We start from the raw sequence: 19711 nt of genomic DNA, 5'->3' as shown, positions 1-19711 counted from the left end.
ACGCACATTCACACATTTAACACATCGTAAATCCAATAATATGGGTCTTTGAGATACATACACAGTGATAACTCACCATATACACTGCATTTTGGGGAGGTGACTGGAGGAGAAAAGGGAAAGATATGAGATTGATGAGAATAAGAGTGTTTGTGCAAAGGTGATAATAGGTAGAAGAAATCACCTGTCTCACGTCCTCAGGAGTTTCATAGATGTTCTCCACTTCTCCAGAGTAGTGAGACAGACTATGCTCCATATCTGCAAACACACACACACACACACACACACACACACACACACACACACAAAAACACACACACACCATAATCTCTGTTCATCCTATCCATTCAGTGTGAGCTGACAGAATTCAGAATAAAGCAAAAAGATAAATGGCAGGACTCACTTTGAGGGAAGGTGCAAGGTCCTCGTCTCCATAGCAACACCCCGACAGTGACAGCAACCACAGGTACCAAAAAGAGGAGAAGCGAGAGAGCTGGGAGAAGAATGGATGGCTCAGGTGTACTGTTACGCTCTGGAAGGACAGACAGACAGACAGATAGAGTAGGAGACAATGATGGGAAATGTGGTGTGTGCCAGTAGGTGAGATAGTGTGTAGTTCTCACCAGTAGGCTGCAGCAGAGAGACGGCAGTCTGGGTGGTTAATTCATGAGGCAGCGCACTTGAACAGCAAGGTGGCTCTGTAACAGACACAAAGAGGACAAAACAGAGCCTTGACGCCATCCGTTTCCATTAAAAAAAGGGCACAGAGGACACATGGTGTAGAAATCTCAAAATCTGCACAGTGCACTTTCATACATAAACAATAAGACAAGAACAATAACAAAATGATGTGATATAGAATGGCAAATCCTAACAATCCGTTACGCTTCAGAGGAATTCTGAGAGGGAGGAAGGGAGAGAGCGAGGGAAGGAGGAAGTGAATGAATGGTTGGCATTACGTAATGTTCCTGTGCTAAGTGAATTCAAATTCCCCACACCATGAGGAAAAGGGCCCGAGCTGGATTTACATGCAGTGAGTTGGCATGCAAAGAAAGAGAGGTTTCATGAACTGTATTGTATTGTGTTGTGTTAGGTTTCGGTAACAACAAGAAATCTAGCAGGTGTGAGGTGGAAAAAGGTCAACGGCTTTTAGGAAGATGGCACTTTTCATCACACAATTCTCTAATCTGATTGGCCAGAAGGTGCAGATCGAATTATCTAGAACAGCAAGTTGTTCTGGCGGCAAGGTTTTTTATTAATGCACTCTTCCTAATGTGGTATTGTTTCTATGGTAACAACTTGCACAGGGACTTGTACGGTGGACAGCGCACATAATCGAATAGACAAATATGTGGAACCATTCAGATAAGGAGTTTCCTGCCAGAAGTAATGCTGAAACAGAGTCTTCAGGACGGACAGCTTTGTGATTTGTCTGTAATGTGACAGCTCATATGTCATAGCTGGTTGAGGAACAACTGTTTAGACTGTTATAACCCAAATGGTACATGTTTCGTGAACATGATATGACCTGACATTATTTAATTCAGCAAAAAATGTAATTGCGGAAGTTCTTGTTTTGTAAGATGGCCGAATGTACACTAATTCAGGTCCTGTACACTTAAGTGGAAGTTTAAGATACTTTATTTGAGCATTTCCATTTTATGCAACTTTATACTTCTACTGCACTAAATCACAAAGGCAAATCTAGGACTTTTTACTCCACTACATTTGTCTGACAGCTTTAGTTACTAGTTCAGGACAGGTTTCAGACAATTTTATTAGGGTGGCATGGTACAAATAATAGGTGGGCAATCACAGGTGGAAGTATTGCTTTATAGGCTTAAAATCGATAGCCGTAAGTGCTGAAAGTACAGTAAGCCTGTTTTATAAAACTGCTATCTTGGATACGTAGCACATCAGGTTGAACCGACAGTCGAACAGACAGTAACATGAGTGCCGTGGTGGGCTTTATGTGAGGCTGCTGCAACAGATCATTGTCCAACGTTGGCTGCTCAACCAATCAGAAGTTAGAAATTATGGTAAATAGAATTTTTTTAATTAAATTATTTTCTGTTATTTTTCCATTGGATAAAACAAACAAACAAACAAACAAACAAACAAACAAATAACCAGCTGACCCAGCTAGTTACTCATCATGTTACAGTTTCTCATATTCTTTTCTGTCCAGAGATGACTGCTTATTTCTAAATGTGTTGTTATTGAATGTTTGTAATAACCTGAAGGATTATTTGTTCCTGTATGGCTTGAGAAAATTGTCCTACTTCTTAATCTGAATACACTATTTAAAATCCCTCACTGGATTAGCTGAAAAATATAATGGCACAAAGCAAAAAAACAGGGCTGTTTCTAAGCTTCAAGCTCACGAGAAGCTGACTTTCTAGAGATACCTGCTTCTCTTAGGACAGCGACTCTACGAAATATGTTGATCTTATAGAATACGATGCTTGTTTTTAAATTTATTTATTTGTCATGCAAGATTCCACAGGGGGTGCTTTTAATGGCTCATGTGAGAGGAGCCACTCAGGGCTTTAAGATAAAGTTGTATTTTTTTTTTCACATAGATTACTAAGGGACAAGTTTCTATCCACAAGGAAAATGTTGATATTAAACTCATTTCTACTCTCTGAGATGCCCTAAGTGCTTGTACATAAGCATCTAAAATTCTCTGTATGAGTGTCCTGACCCATTTTATATCAAATGCTAATGAAATTTTTTCTACTAATTTATACAGTATACAATATTTATATAATAGCAAAATGCCTTATAAGTCCAAGAAAAATGGAACCCCAGCATACTAGTGAGATGGGTTAAATAACCGACAGTATATAAAGTGAATTTAAACATCTCCAGCAGTCTAATGCAACATAGACATCAATGCAGCAGTAATATTAGTCTAAAATAATAATAAATCTCTGAGAGGGATAAACAGTAGATATCCCCATTCTAGGGGATGTACTGTAGTAGCCTAGTGGTTAAGGTGTTGGTCCTGCAACCTGAAGGTCGTGAGCTCAAATACCAGGTCCAATTGCTCAGTTTTATAAAATGAAAGAAAATGTAAGTCGAATACCGTAAATGTAAATCATCTCAATACTTCTTTTACCACTGGATGATAACAGCATCTTGTTGTAAACTATTTACCTATAAACGCACACCCCGTTATGATGTCTGTCACTCACTTTCTCTCAGACTGATTCAAGCATGTATGATGGAGAGAGAGAGAAAAATAAACTTCCTCTATAGGCTTAAACGTGACTGCAGATTAATCTTTCGGTCATGTTTGCTTTTAAATCCATCCTTTCCCCACCGGAGCCGAGGCTAAACCCCACCCCTGCTATGAGCAGCAGGTATAGAGAAAGATGTGACCAGTGGAACAATTCGGAAGCCTTACGGCGATCCAGAGCTCGGCTCTTTAACAAAAGGTGTTTTGGGTTATGGAATCTGCTTTAGATCTTATTAGGTGTGTGATTATAGGCTTGAGTAAAATATTAATAATCATAGTTTGGCTGTAATTAATGTGACAGTCTGCTGACTAAGTGAATGTAAGGACTTTGGAATTTGACCTTTTTAGTGACCCGTGTGGAATTCCACTCCCTGATAGGCAAAAGAATAATGAGGTGAATCTATCTCTCTCTCTCTCTCTCTCTCTCTCTCTCTCTCTCTCTCTCTCTCTCTCTCTCTCTCTCTCTCTCTCTCTCACACACACACACACACACACACACACACACACACTCTCTCTCTCTCTCTCTCTCACACACACACACACACACACACACACACACACACACACACACACACACACACACACACACACACACACACACACACACTCTCTGATCGGAAAAAGAATAATGATGTGACCTCTCTCTCTCTCTCTCTCTCTCTCTCTCTCTCTCTCTCTCTCTCTCTCTCTCTCTCTCTCTCTCTCTCTCTCTCTCTCTCTCTCTCTCTCTCTCTCACACACACACACACACACACACACACACACACACACACACACACACACACACACACACACACACTAATATATATAACTCATTATATACTTACTTTCATTTTCACTTCAACATCTTTACCAGCAGTAATAAAATATTTCTAGTTTATATTCCTCCATGTTTCGGTATTCCCCAGACCGGCATGCTCTCTGATTCCTGCTTTTGACCTCAGCCTGCCTATTTGTGGATATGATTATGGATGTGCCTGTGGTGACCGTGTCTGGCAAAGTTTTGACCCTTGCTTAGGATTCTAAACAGGATTACTGGCAAAGCCTAAATAAAGAGATTTTGCATGTTGGGCTCTGGTTTTCTTTTCTTTTCCTGCGTTCTGTGAATTCAGAACATGGATTTCTACTCCCACTATAATTTTGAGCAACCTATTTACACATAAAAGAGCAAGAAAATTAGAAGTGTAGAGTTGTACACTAGCAATGTTTATTTGAACCTTCTAATGATTCATATGAGGATTTCTGAGATGTGTCTTGAGATGCGTGCTGTTACCTGTACGAGGCATCCTGGCAGTGTAAAGATATCTGATAGTTTGACCGTTGTTTAGTCGAAGAGTACAGGTGTAGTCGCCAGCTGTGTCTGGCATTATTGGGAGGTCTATTGTAATGATTTCCCGACCCATAACTGCACTTGAATGCAGCTGGCGTTCAGGTCTCTGGACGTGCGACCATTTTACTGAGGCTACCAGAGAACGCTCTCCATACATACAGTTCAGGTCCATCGAGGAAGAGTGGAGTCTTATCTTGCTAAAACCTGGACAGAGAAAGAGAGAGAAAGAGATACAGAGAGAGACCTGTTTTATAAATATATAAAGGAAAAAAAATGACAAAAAAAGCAAGGTTAAGTTGATGCGTATTCATAAGCTAGGTGGATAGCAGACCGACCAGAGCTGACCATGACTGATGCACTGTGTCTTCTTCCACTCAAATCAGAATCAATCCTGGCCTAATTGAGCCCACCAGTTTTCACAGTAATGGCAGAGCCGCCAGCGCCGTCAGCGGCGACTGGCAGCAGGTGTAATTACACATAATGAGATCTTTAATGAGGCCTACTAAAAGCCATTATATTAGCGTGTGAGAAAGAGAGAGGGGGTCCTTGAAAGGCAAAGACATGATGGTGAATGAAAAGCAGGAGAGGGACAAGAAAGAGAATGAGATAGTGTGAGAGAGAGAGAGAGAGAGAGAGAGAGAGAGAGAGAGAGAGAGAGAAGGGCAGATGAACCATCTGAAAATGAACAGAGAATAATAGGCTGGTCGCAAGTAATTGATTTTAGAGAACCTGTACGAATGGAGTGCTACACATATGGCTGACATACTTATTATTGGTTCTTTTCTATTATTTGGTCTCAAATTATATTCGCTTGAATACATGTATTATGTATATTTTAATGTACAGTGTAGGTATTTACCGTATAATACAGTCAGTGCTGTAACCTGAGCAAAAACCTGGTCATCCCTAAAGACCTCGCACTGATATCGGCCTGCGTCGTTTATCTCCGGTCTCAGGAGGAAAGAGAAGTTCCCAGAAAGCACAGAAGTGTGGTTGAGCAAACTGAGGCGGAGATTAGACTGCTTCTTGGAGTCTCTCCAGCGGTCGAACTGAAAAATCAGATCTGGAGATGCATTTGGTGAATCTGGCTGCCACCAGTAAAGCAGGACATAGTCACCATTGATGTCGGGGCAGGGGAGTGTTACAGATGACAGAGACAGAGCCGCCAGACTGTACAGTGGTCCTGCTGAGGATAGAGGCAGAGAGAAAAAACACAGGACTTTCAGCTTTAATGTCAGAGCCATTCATAGCAGAGTTTTAGAGCTTGTTGTTCATGTTGTACAGCCAACATAATAAAGTCTTCCTCTGAACATTAAAGTTTAATTAGATCACCTCAGCCTAAATCATTTCTAGTTCTTCACGTCATTTTAACATGGGGTCTGGAAAAATCCACTGGAAATCACTGGGTTTAATCAAAACATATATTCATTCATTCATTCATTCATTCATTCATTTTCTACTGCTTATCCGAACTACTTGGGTCACGGGGAGCCTGTGCCTATGTCAGGCGTCATCGGGCATCAAGGCAGGATACACCCTGGGCGGAGTGCCAACCCATGACAGGGCACACACACACTCTCATTCACTCACACAATCACACACTACAGACAATTTTCCAGAGATGCCAATCAACCTACCATGCATGTCTTTGGACCGGGGGAGGAAACCGGAGTACCCGGAGGAAACCCCCGAGGCACGGGGAGACCATGCAAACTCCACACACACAAGGCGGAGGTGGGAATCCAACCCCCAACCCTGGAGGTGTGAGGCGAACGTGCTAACCACTAAGCCACCATGCAACCTCAAAACATATATAATATACTTATATTATTATTATTATTATTTTTTTCCATTAATTTTTTTTGAACCAAGATATATAAAAATATGTTCATGCTCTTGGTCTACCAGCAGAGATTATGAAGGTAAAGAGCAATTGTAAATGATAATTAAAAAAAGAAACAGTAAAAAGTCAGTCTGCCAAAAGATTTCAATAAGTTTGATTTTTCTCAATTTCACAAAATAAAGATAATTTGAACCGGTTCAGTTTGTAATCAGATGCCTGTTATCAGAGAGTCTGTGAAACTCCTGACCTTGAATGACCTTTAAAAGAGCGTTTTTATGAATACCAGCTGTGCTACAAAATAAGGTTGGTAGATATACAAAAGATAAAGCTACATTAGTCAGATTTCACTACTGCTTTTTGTATGTCAGGTGCTTTTTTTCCCCCAACTGCTCACAAATATTGCAGCAAATGATTCAGAAAGTTGTTCTGTAACTGTGGAAGGTGTGTTTGAACTTTCCAGCATGTTGAGGGAGAGGTTAAATAATTCAATTCGGAAATCCTGGTTTGTGTTTCTGCTTTTCAACTTTTTTGTCTGTTCATTATCTTCTGTTTTGACAAGGAAACTGCATCAAATCTCAAAGGCACTTTCTGTACTCCGACAGGGATGAGAACATACTGGGTGGGGATACCAGTGGGGATTCATTCATTTTCTACAGCTTAACCGAACTACTCGGGTCACGGGTATTCATCGGGCATCGAGGCAGGATACACCCTGGACGGAGTGCCAACCCATCGCAGGGCACACACACACACTCTCATTCACTCACACACTCACACACTCACACACTACGGACAATTTTCCAGAGATGCCAATCAACCTACCATGCAAGTCTTTGGACCGGGGGAGGAAACCGGAGTACCCTGAGGAAACCCCCGAGGCACGGGGAGAACATGCAAACTCCACACAAACAAGGCGGAGGCGGGAATCGAACCCCCAACCCTGGAGGTGTGAGGCAAACGTGCTAACCACTAAGCCACCGTGCCCCCCCCCCCACCAGTGGGGATTTTCTCAATAAATAAAAATAAAATGTAAAAGCAGGCTTAAACAGAATCAAAACAGAAGCAAAAGAGAATCAGTTAGCGAGGTGGGAAGGAGTGCGAATTAATAGTCATGAGGCGACAATATCATTCGATATGGTTCACGGAGCTGCTAGTAATTTTTCCAGGCATTGTTATACAGACAGCCGAGAGAGAATGGTGCATTGTGAGTGTGAGAGCAGAGAGAGAACAGACAGACAGGAAGGGAAGAAGAATGAGGATATTATTGTTCGATGTAAAGTTTCCTTAGGAACACATAACTCAGATTGAGCATGTACTCATTGTGCTCTCCTGCGTGTGTGTGTGTGTGTGTGTGTGTGTGTGTGTGTGTGTGTGTGTGTGTGTGTGTGTGTGTGTGTGTGTGTGTGTCTTTATGTCAATTTTACTGACTACTCCCTAAATAAATACAAAATAATTATGAAATAACACCTTCTGTGCCTGAATTAGTGCACAGGAGCTGGGAGTTTGCTCAAGCATGTTGTATGATGTTTGCTTGATGATGTAAAATGTTTGGATAAGCAGAAGTGGTTTCAGGCAGAACCAGATGGTGTGAGAGGGATGAGATGAAGACCGGGAGCTGATCAGTGTCGAACATGGCTAATACAATGCAGGCAGAAAGTCTTACCATATGTAATATTTGGGAACCATGCCACTTTCTTATCTGTGATAGGAAAGAAAAAGAGAGGGAGGTTACTGAGTTTATATTTTCTGTGCTTTTATATTGTCTTTAGTGTAGCTGTAGTCCTTAATGAATGTTATTACAGTTCTATAATTTGCCACAATGCTTTAAGTAAACAGTAAAACAGGAATGGGATATATAATAGCACACCCTAAACATGAATATACAAACAGAACATTTAACCATGTTGAAATCTGCAGTGACTCTTCTGGAGTAATGTGTTAGACGGTGCTCTTTACCTGGGAATATATTTAGGAAGAATGGTGTTCATTCAAGTACAGCGTGACCCACTGTAACACTGTATATTGGCTTATCCTTTAATCTTACACCGATATTTCTCCACGTGTCTTCGATTTCTCTAACAAACCTACTGTAGCCTTGAAATAATCACATTATAACTGATACATTATAGTATGTTATCTATAACATAGGTTTATTCTGTCTGCTTTAGGAATCTGTCGGTTAGCTGTGTTCCCCTCGTATATACTCGTATCTATACTAAAGTATCTCTTATGTACTCTATTACGTGTTAAGCAACATGTCATACACATGCATTAATAAGCCCGACTGTTCCTGGTATCATTTCTGTCCCACACATACACACATGAATACACCTCAGCAGACTCTTGAAGTTAAGAGACAAAACAAAAACAGCCTGTGAAGTTACTAAGAAAACCACAAAGATCCCCTTCTTAAAGTTAGAGCTTTACATTGCTGTGACACTGGAGACTCCTTCCAGAATTCTAAACAAACCTCTGAGAGAAAATGAACTTGCATTATCTTTTAAACGGTACTGTAGTTACCTGAGGAACTTGGGGAGATGCCTGATGACACACTGGATTTTATCAATGACCATAACCAGTCATTCAACTGGGAAATTCCCAGCAGGGAACGCCTCTGTGTGATTTCTCAGAAACTATTCTTATTCATCTCTTTAAAGATTAGAGTCTCTATGTTCAGTGTGTGTTTATCTTTAGATGTGTATTTGCTTTCAGTTTTGACTTTTAGTTTTACACTAGTCACACAGTAATTTCCTCCAATTTTCTACCTACCTACCTACCTATCTACCTATCTATCTATCTATCTATCTATCTATCTATCTATCTATCTATCTATCTATCTATCTATCTATCTATCTATCTATCTATCTATCTATCTATCTATCTATCTATCTATAAGCCTGACTTACACTGAACTGTTTAGTGGTAAATGATTTAATTCTGCTGATTACGTTTATTCATGATGGGAAGGTTTGTTCATTTATTGAGCCGTGTTTTTTAAGGAAACTTTTTTCCATCATTGTTGACAGTAAACAGGTCAGGCTGGTTTCTGTCAACAATGACGGAAGAAAACGTTTGTGAGATGGAGACTTTAGGCTCCTGTTGACTTCAAGCTAAATCTTTTTTCACAGAGTAGATGGTGAAATCCCAGAGTCATTTCTGGTCTTCTGAAATATTCACCATCGTGGTTATAATAAACATCCCCACCTTTTATCAGAATGTTCTTTTGTGTACTTTTCCAAACAACCAGTGACGTGGCAGCAGTGCAAGATACCATGTAGATACAAGTCAGGAACCTCATATAACATTCATATCATTCATATCATTTAGAAACTGATGAACTTTTGACTGTCTCCACAGAGAATGGTTTGAAAAAACAAACAAGAAAAACAAAAATCTAGCAGTTCTTCCGTTGGAAATATATTGTTGATAAGAGAGATCAGAGGAAAATGTTCAGACTGGTTTGAACAAAAAAAGAAAGAAAAGTCAAGAGATACTTAAAAAATAAAATAAAATCATGCTTTACAACTGTAGTAAGCATAAAAGCATCATAACACACAGCCTTGAGCTTGATAAGCTATAATTGCAGGAGATTACATGAAGTTCCAGTTTTCTCAGCCAAGAACAGGAATCTGAGGCTACAGTCAACACTGGATTACTAAACAGAATGAAACATGGAAAATGACGAGGTATGATTCTGTGTGTCAAAATCCCAGCAATTTCTGAAATAACAACCGTGTCTTGCTCAAAGTCACTGGGATAATATTCTAAGGTTTGATGTGATTCTTACCTGAAGCTCTTGACCTGTACTGTATCTGCACGACTGTATGCATTATACTTATAATCGTATTTATTAGGTACCGGTGTTCCTAATAAAGTGACCAAATGTCATATAGCTGCAGTACATGTATATATAAACGTCGCATGGCTGTACGAATTCAAGAGCATATACCGTATAAGATTTAAACTGAGTCGTGTGTTCAGATGAATGAGATTTCTTACCGTATAGTGTCACCCTGAGTGTGTAGCTGTAGACAGGTTTCCTGCTCCGGCCGTCCACAGTGATGTTGCATGTGTAGATGCCGCTGTCACTGGGGGTGACACGGGGCAGTTTGGTGAGCAGGGTGCCTGCTAAGGACACATCAGTGAGTAATGGTGAGCCGGTGCATGAGAGCCACGTCCCACCCGCTACGGCATAGGAGGGAGATACTTCAGCTTTTAACCTCGCAGTGCTGTCGATGGGGATGACAGGAGCCGGAGCTAAAGTCACTGTACACACACACACACACACACACACACACACACACACACACACACACACACACACACACACACACACACACACACACACAAAGTCTGTGATTTTTCAGTCTAAAAGTGTTTACAATTTCAGTACTGTATATTGTAGTCATTAGTACCATAGACTCCACAGTATATCATAAAACACATCATGCAACTACTGTTTCCTGTTTTCTTTCTTTCTTTCTTTCTTTCTTTCTTTCTTTTTTTTAAATAAAAGATAGAATAAAATGTAAAGTCTCGTGATGCCATATTTTGGATTCAAAGACAAAACAGGGATTCTGAGACGAAGTCTTAATTGTCTGTAATAAGGAACTCCTGTCAATCATATATCTAAATCAAATTTAATTAAGTAAATAACACGCTGTGTTGTGCATTATACTGACTGCTGTTTTGCCTGACGCAAACGCGATCTTCCCCGATTTAATGTGACGTGACAAAACAGATCTCAGTAATGGACTCAAAATAAACAAAGCCTTGAGACACGGTCAAAGAAAAATGGAGTGTTGTGTGCATAACAGAGATCAAGACAAAGAGGACTACTCAACGTTTAATAACAGCAAGAAGAACAATTCTTTTAAACTTCTTGTCCTCCTTCTCCAGCAAACAAGAGTAGAGCCCTCCACTTTCCTCAGTGGCAGTAAATCGCAAGAAAATTTTATCAACTATCTCCAGAACTCTGCCTGCATTATGTAGTCTCTTATTCCCTCCTTCTCGGATAACGTCCGCTGAAAACAGCATGGTCCAATTCGTCCCCTTGTCTCCCATCATCATCCATGTAACCAGCCTGGGGGTTACAAGGGGTTCCTCAGAGCAGCACAGGGAGACGGCTGAGCCTGTTTCAACCATGATCACATCACTCCAGGCATTAACTAAAGAAAAAAAGAGAATATTAATGAATTATAACGGAGGCTTGATGACTTTTCCTTGTATAAAAATCCTAAAGGGTTCCGATAAGAGGCCGGAGTGTGTCCAGAGACGCTCTCTGAAAAATAGCTCATCGAAAGAACTTAATTTAAATGATTTAATCGAGTAACATTAGCACAATTAGTTTTTCGTCCATCCGACATGATTTAATTCCCTATTTTAAAAACTGAATAAAAGTCATGGCAGAAACACCAACGTTGAGTCTCGAACCAAAGACGTTAGTATTTTATACCTCTAATCGGTTTACGGCAATACTATGTAATATAGTTTCTTTTTTTTATTTATCTGACCACATATTCCTTTTTTTTTTTTTTCAGTTTAGGGTTCTAATAAGAATTTCAGGATATTTCAAAACAGCAATATCTGGTAAGACCTCTTCCGTAAGAGTTTTTTTTTTAAATATTTTTTTTTAAATTATTTTTATTTATTATTATTTTTATTCATTTATTATTTATTAAAGGGAGCCATTTTGGGTGATGATGATCGGAAACCTTAAGAAAGATCCAGTAAAACCTACATATGTAATTATTTATGCTATGCTCAGAGTAGCACACCATTAAACCATGTTTAGTGTGTTATTGTGTACAAGGCACGTGTTAATGTGCTGTTTTATTCAGCATTATTTATTAATCACATGTTAGTATTTTCCAATAACTTTCGAATAAGGACGTTATTTCCAATGGAGGAGATTTCTGATAAGACACCAAACATCAAGCAGATTTTTTTTTGACTCTCTCTCTCTCTCTCTCTCTCTCTCTCTCTCTCTCTCTCTCTCTCTCTCTCTCTCTTTCTTTCTCTTTCTCTTTTACAAAAAAAAAAAAAACAACAACCACTGTTTCAATTCCATTTAAATGATTGCCAGATGTTTTACATTTCCTTTGAAATCATCTGAAGTAACGGCGGCTCGGTGGGTTTCGCAAGACCATTTGTGCTGCAGTTATTACGTAACTGTAGGAACTGTAAGTTCATGCAGCAGTTGGTCTGGGAAGACTGTAATGAAAAATTGATGGCATGTGGATCCCTCAAGCAACATTCTTTCTTTCCTTTTTTTTTCTAAAATGACTTTAATATCTTACTGCCTGCTGCCCTGACGGCCCGTTTCTACATCCACATCAGGACCGAAACCCTTCTACAACACAGTGGGTATATTTATGTGCCCATTTTTTGTCAGTATGACTGAATTTCAGATTCTGATTTCAGTACTCGTATTCATATGAACCCTAATCATTGCAATCAAACTTTTGTTTGTTTACATGTGCCTTACATACGATCCGAACAAATCGTTCGCACTAGTTTTTTTTAATCCGAATTTAAATCAGTCAAATTTAATCATTTACACACCTAATATTTCACTATGTACCAGATTATTTCAGCTTCACTCCACCCCATTCAATTCCAATTAGCAATGGATTATTTGGTTGCATGTAAATGTACTGAATGTGACTCTTAAGCGTAGTCAAGTCAAGTCAAGTCAAGAAGCTTTTATTGTCATTTCAACCATACATAGCTGTTGCAGTACAAAGTGAAATGAGACAACATTTCTCCAGGATCATGGTGTTACATAAAACAAAGACAGGGCTAAGGACATGTAAGTAGTCTTAGCCACATAAAGTGCAACTGTGCAACCTGGTGCAAACAGTGCAGGACAAGACAAACACGACAGACAAGACAGTGCAGGACAAAAGACTGTGCAGACAAAAAGTTACTCTACAATATAAGCAAAGTTCCCTGATTACGTGCCATGGTTGTAAAATAAATCACATTTCACTCTTAACAAAAAGAACAGCTATAATGTATAACAATATCGACTAGATTTGTAAAGTTCGTCGCGACAAACTTTGATGTTGGCTTTGACGGTGCAAGTATTCGCAAAGTCCGTCGCTTTTTGGAGGCGAGTGGACATAAGGGTCAGTGTTACTTTTGGAGGCAAGTGGACAGAAAGATTGTGAAAGCTACTGGACCGCTAGGGTGCCAATACTTTTGGAGGCATATCCGAATTTGGTGCATGTGGCTCGAAAGCCGTAGGCCGCATTAAAATTTATAAAAAGTTGGCTAAGAAAAATAACTCCAGTAGGAAAACAGAATGTTGGCTTCTACAAAGCCAACATAATAAAGAGTTCAGCCGCTGCCTAAAACAGATAGTTTAACTTCCATATATGGTTTCCTGTGGGTTTTATCTGATGACGCAGTAGAGGATGGTTGGAGTTTCACAGAAAAGTTTCTTGGAATTTGTTTATCTTGAGAACAAAAATACATGTTGGTCCTTGAACCCGCTAATCGTTAATCGCTCTTAGGTTGTTTTTTTTTGTATTGTTTTTGTGCCTGACTTGCTGGCTCACGTCCTCGCTGTCACCAAATGGTGCTGTAGAAACACCACTACAATTCACCATGAATTCACCAGAATAAACTGTAGATACAAAATACAATTACAGTTACCGCATTAGCTAACGCGGCTGTAAGAGAAGCCGTGTTTCACCAGAAAGTGTGTTACAATTATTGTTAATTACTAATTACGCTTAAGTATTGTTTTGAAAGATTGTCTCTATTCAATTCAGACTGTGTTTTAACTCAAGTACATTTCTACATTCATTTTACTCCTTACTGACCTTTAAAGTTACTACAAACCTCAAATGTCAAGAAACTTTTTTATTCTATTTTCTTTATTTATTTTTTTTCTGAGTAGGATGTTTTGTTCGTTGCTGGTACTCATTCATACTGGATGATGTGTCAGATTAGACTCCCACATGAAGCGTGAACCATGAAACATCAGCCTTTAAAATGAAAATGAAAATTAAGTTTACTTGATTAAGGGTGATTGATTAAATTAGTTTAAGGGTGGACACGGTGGCTTAGTGGTTAGCACGTTCGCCTCACACCTCCAGGGTTGGAGTTTCGATTCCCGCCTCCACCTTGTGTGTGTGGAGTTTGCATGTTTTCCCCGTGCCTCGAGGGTTTCCTCCGGGTACTCTGGTTTCCTCCCCCGGTCCAAAGACATGCATGGTAGGTTGATTGGCATCTCTGGAAAATTGTCTGTAGTGTGTGAGTGAATGAGAGTGTGTGTGTGCCCTGCGATGGGTTGGCTCTCCATCCAGGGTGTATCCTGCCTTGATGCCCGATGACGTCTAAGATAGGCACAGGCTCCCCGTGACCCGAGACGTTCGGATAAGCGGTAGAAAATGAAGGAATTGATTAGTTTAAATTAGTTACATTAGATAGCATACATTTGGGGCATTCGTTTATTAAATGGACTAGTTTAAGCTTTGTTTTTGGTGCTAATGCGCCTTCATATTTTTTTGTGTTCAAAGTCTTGAATCCAATTCTTACTTTGAAATGTATATAAAAATACATATTTTTGTTGTTTTGATGTTTACTTTTACTTTTAAATGCATGCGTATGCTTGATTAATGTAGACTCAACTCGGTAGATTTTTGCCTCATATACACTTTGCACTTGTTCAGCAGTCACAATTATTCATATGTAGCTACATTTTTAACTACCAGATGTTAAAAGTGTGTAGGTGTGAAAAACCTACAGTTAGACACAACTCATTGGTGCTAACTCATTTCACACACATACACACACACACACACACACACACACACACACACACACACACACACACACACACACACACACACACACACACATACACACACCTTCATGTCTGTGATCAATCTGATAGCAGCTTTGGTGATAGAACACAGGAAACAAAACCGCAAACTTATAGGTATCAGACAAAACATTCTAACCACAAGGAAACTACTTACTAAATACTAAAAGTAAGGATGAAGGAAGGATGAAGGAAGGAGGTACATTTATTTTAATGAACACGTTTAATTTTTAATTGGCTTACACTGACCAAAGTGCTGTACGAACCATTTACTAATATTACATTATCCAACTATGAATATACAAGAACAATGATGTAAAAAGAGAAAATTAGTTAAGCATTGAACAATAATGCCAGGTTAAGAGGTTGGGAAAGCCAGCAAATAAAGGTATGTTTTTAGCCTAGATTTAAAAACTGAAACAGAAGGAGCATTGTTGATGTCTGCAGTGAGCTGAATCTACAGGTGAGGAGCGGCGACCTCAAACACTCTATCACCTTTCAATTTAAGGTCATATCTAGGGACGAGTAGGTGCACTTGTTCAGAAGAAATAAGGTACGTAAGTGCTGAATATGAATGAATGTAAGAAGGTTCCTATCCCATTAGTGCTTTAACTGTATTCTAAAATGAACTGGGAGCCAGCGAAATGGCAATGAGGTGATATGATTGTGTTTATTTTGTATGTCAACAGCCTTGTGGTTGTGTTCTGGAGAAGCGCTGTTGAGTATTGGGGAAGACCGATATACAGTATATGGAATTACAATAATCTTAACGAGAAATAATAGTCGTGAAATTCAGAATCGGTTTTAGTCCAGAAATGATTCTTAACCTTTAGTAACTGTTCTTTACAACAGAGCTAATTTAATTTAATAAGAGTTCAGAATCAAAGAGAACAACCAAGTTTTTTCACCCAAGGTCATCATGCAAAAGGACTTGCCTAAACTTCCAATGAAATTACAGTATGTAAGTGTCCATCATTCATGGACAGCCTGTGTTATAGTGTACTGTGTTTACAGTATATATAAAACCACACACTCAATGTGACCTTAGGTGTAGACATTTTCTTAGCATGTACACAAGATATGCACTCTATCCCATGTTCCTCAATTGTTCTCGTGATGGCTACAGGTTCTAGATTCCTACTGCTGATGAGGAAACATGGTTGTAGGCTTCTACATACTGAAGATCCTTTAACGGATCCTGGAGAAAGATGAACCAAAGAACTGCGTATTTGCCAATTGTCGAGTTATGGATTTAACCTGTGTTTTTTTTTTCAAAATGTGCAACTATGTTATATGGTTAATAAAAAAACAGCATTGTGCTAAATTGTCAGATTGAACAGAATTACTTACCTTGTTGCGCTGAAGCTGGAAAGATAAAACATTCACAAATGCAAACGAGAGAAAAAAGAAGAGAATAAGAACTCATACTGCTGCATTCAGTGATGTGCTCTTTAAGATAATAAAGAGAGCCATGTACAGTGGTTACTGGACGTTGAGTAGGAAGTGTTTGACAATTCAATGTGTGTGTGTGTGTGTGTGTGTGTGTGTGTGTGTGTGTGTGTGTGTGTGTGTGTGTGTGTGTGTGTGTGTGTGTGTGTGTTGCTAAATTTGAACTCTGGCAGTTCAAACTCTGACAGAATACAGGATACGTCTGACAGCTGGAAAACATGGATGTGAAAATTGCATACTCAAACATGAACACTCACACAGGAAAACACAGCAGTGCTGTTAGGAATCGATAAACAGGACCGCACACTCTTTTGTGCAGGCGATGCAACACATACACGCAGTGGGAAAAAAACAAAAACAAAGCAAAGGCATACGCATTCATTCTTTTCTTTGTTAGATCATTATAAAACAGATGTACCATTATTAGGGCTATTCCTAGACAGAACTTTGGGATGGGGTCTAGAAATAGGTGTAATAATCTGATATTTGTTTTAGAATTATCTCAGAATCTGAAGCATTAGGCACATTTGCCAATATGCAAGATATTTGCTCTTGCTAAGATTTTATTCATGGTGCAGAAACTGAAGTGCGCATCGGCTGTTATTAACTCTCGCTCCTTTTCTGTCTGCTTCTGCTGAACCTTAGTAACATGCTGCCCACACTAAGAATACAAATAAGGGTAAAAACTGTGCACTAGGCAACTACCGTGTGTGTGTGTGTGTGTGTGTGTGTGTGTGTGTGTGTGTGTGTGTGTGTGTGTGTGTGTGTGTGTGTGTGTACTGTTACAGTGATATGCAAGCATGAAGGAGAACTTAAGGGTCTGAATATATATTTCAAGTCTCTTGTTCCTGGAAAAAAATGCCTACATCCCTATAAAGGTCTTTAATTAAAACTGACAAAGTTATCACACTGTGAAGCTCTCGTACCTTCTAATTAACTCTTAGTCTGGGAGAAGAAAATGAAAGAGAACATGCTAGGAAATAGAGGATGAAGGCGAAGAGCGAAATGTGAAAGACAGATAGGAGGAAGAATGAATTAAAGAACAATTTCAGAGCCAACTAAGTAGGACAACAGTAGCTAATGAGAGCCATGGCAGAGTACATATCCTGATCCCTGTGTGAACAGCGAGGGAGAGCCAGGGATTAGTTATGATCGGGAGAAGACGAGCCAGGCGTAGAGAGAAGAAATTATTTAAATTAAGTTTCATGGTTGTTACAGTAATCACTCTCATACACACATACACCCCCCCCCACACACACACACTCAGAGGGTGATGCTTTTAAATTTTCTCTGCATCATAAACTCTACAAATTGCCAGCATGTGAGTTTATGATATGTAAAATAAATAAGGTCCTCTCATTTCACAGACGTTTATTAACCTAAAAAGAACACTAACTGACCAACTAACTAACACACACAAGACATCTGTAATGTTTAGATATTAAAACTAGTTTGTTATCTCCTCCCTGCATTCTTCCTTTGCTGTGAGCTCACCACTATTCAGAAGAAGAAGAAAAAAGACACTAAGCAGGAACAATGACTCGCCTTTCAACTCAAAGCCTCTACATAGAATGAACGTCGGCGCTGCTTAGAATGCACAGGGCTTCAACGCTCTTACCAATTATTTGTTCAATCATTTGCTCATAGGTGTTATACAAGGAGATACACGCTGCTAATGGATATGCACTTGAGGTGGCGAGAAGAAGGCGAGAAGGATGACTCGCTTAGCTTGCAGCAGGTGGGGGGCTGTGTTGCTTCTACGCACACAATAGTTCGAATACAGTACACAAAGATTAATTGTACTCAGGAAACCAAGCCCGATTATTTCGAGTTTGACACCTACACACTGAGCAATTTCAATGACCTGCTTAATATAGCCTATACTACCTCTATTTTTAGAGTAAGGGCACTGAAGCAGGATAAAAACCTTTCCAAGCTTTCCAGCTTTTCAAATTAGCACATACCCTCGGTGTTGATTGAATACTGTAATCCTCACAGTTTTCTCTGTTTCCAGTTCACACATCAGTATCATTTTGCCCAAACCTTATTAGTATAAGAACAATGTTTTAAATGTTAAACTTTTGAAGGACGTCAATTCAGTTTTCAGATATTTAAAGTGATGTGTTCAGGCTGCTCCTTCTAGTGCTAAGGGTTTAGTGAAATCCAGTTTGTAAAATTCTCTCATTCCATGCTTGATTACATTTTCCCCTATTCCTGGGTTTGCCAGATGCTCAAGTTGTATTTCTCCCCAAGTGTATTTCAGTACTGATTTTGACTAGTTGAACACCTGGGACAATATCTTTAATTTGTAAACACCGAAGAAAATCTGTGTGAATGGAAATGCTTGACTGTTTCATCAATCAAAAAATTAGTTCCTTAAAAAAATTAGACCAGTGTTTATGTTCTTATTTTATGACATAAGATATTAAAGATAAAAGTTTCCTGAATGCTAGAAATAAATACTAGTTTTTTTATTACTCAGGACACATGAAGGTAGAGTGCATACTTTGCACAACTTTGCACCCGTGATGACATTTCTGGGAAACCTAGACTATTTCCTTGAGACATTTTTCTTTTTTTAGATATGCTTCATGTTAAGGCTGTGACGGGTTTATAGCCCAAAGGCTATAGCTTATAGTCTATAAGCTTGCTTACATGAAATACCCTACTAGTTCTTATACAGATCTCAAAAACCACCCCAAAATACCATTAATTCTGTATCTTTGCTTGACACTTGAAGGGAACATCTACAGTACCATCTATGATAGCTTATCTGTGCACATTGAATCTTTAATGGTTTTCTACAGTCCACAGGTAACATACACATGCTAGTCCTAATACAGATCTCAAAAACCACCCCAACATACTATTAATACGGTATCTTTGCTTGTCACTTGAAGGGAACATCTACAGTACCATCTACGGTAGCTTATCTGTGCGTATTGAATCTTTAATGGTTTTCTACAGTCCACAGGTAACAGGTAACATACACATACACTGCAATTTCTAGAGTTT

The 19711-nt window shown here is 39.3% G+C and overlaps 1 protein-coding gene across 2 annotated transcripts in view; it reads right to left on the bottom strand.

Annotated features, from left to right (window-relative positions):
* The window catches only part of g6fl (g6f-like), an 18322-nt gene extending 1570 nt beyond the window's left edge, over window positions 1-16752 (bottom strand). The window contains exons 1-10 of one of the 2 annotated variants that reach the window (XM_027147991.2): window positions 16598-16752; window positions 11259-11582; window positions 10414-10680; window positions 8078-8113; window positions 5431-5757; window positions 4515-4775; window positions 624-698; window positions 404-532; window positions 185-258; window positions 77-103 (exon numbers count right to left, since the gene is read on the bottom strand). In XM_027147991.2, coding sequence (XP_027003792.1) covers window positions 77-103; window positions 185-258; window positions 404-532; window positions 624-698; window positions 4515-4775; window positions 5431-5757; window positions 8078-8113; window positions 10414-10680; window positions 11259-11582; window positions 16598-16673 — 1596 coding nt within the window. In that variant the 5' untranslated portion in view covers window positions 16674-16752. The remainder of the gene's footprint in view (window positions 1-76; window positions 104-184; window positions 259-403; window positions 533-623; window positions 699-4514; window positions 4776-5430; window positions 5758-8077; window positions 8114-10413; window positions 10681-11258; window positions 11583-16597) is intronic. The other variant, XM_027147992.2, reaches the window with a different exon arrangement.
* Between the last annotated feature and the right edge of the window lie 2959 nt (window positions 16753-19711).

Source organism: Tachysurus fulvidraco, chromosome 3 (genome assembly GCF_022655615.1).
Source record: "Tachysurus fulvidraco isolate hzauxx_2018 chromosome 3, HZAU_PFXX_2.0, whole genome shotgun sequence".
Classification (NCBI taxonomy): domain Eukaryota; kingdom Metazoa; phylum Chordata; class Actinopteri; order Siluriformes; family Bagridae; genus Tachysurus; species Tachysurus fulvidraco.
This window is presented reverse-complemented; position numbering and strand designations above follow the sequence as displayed.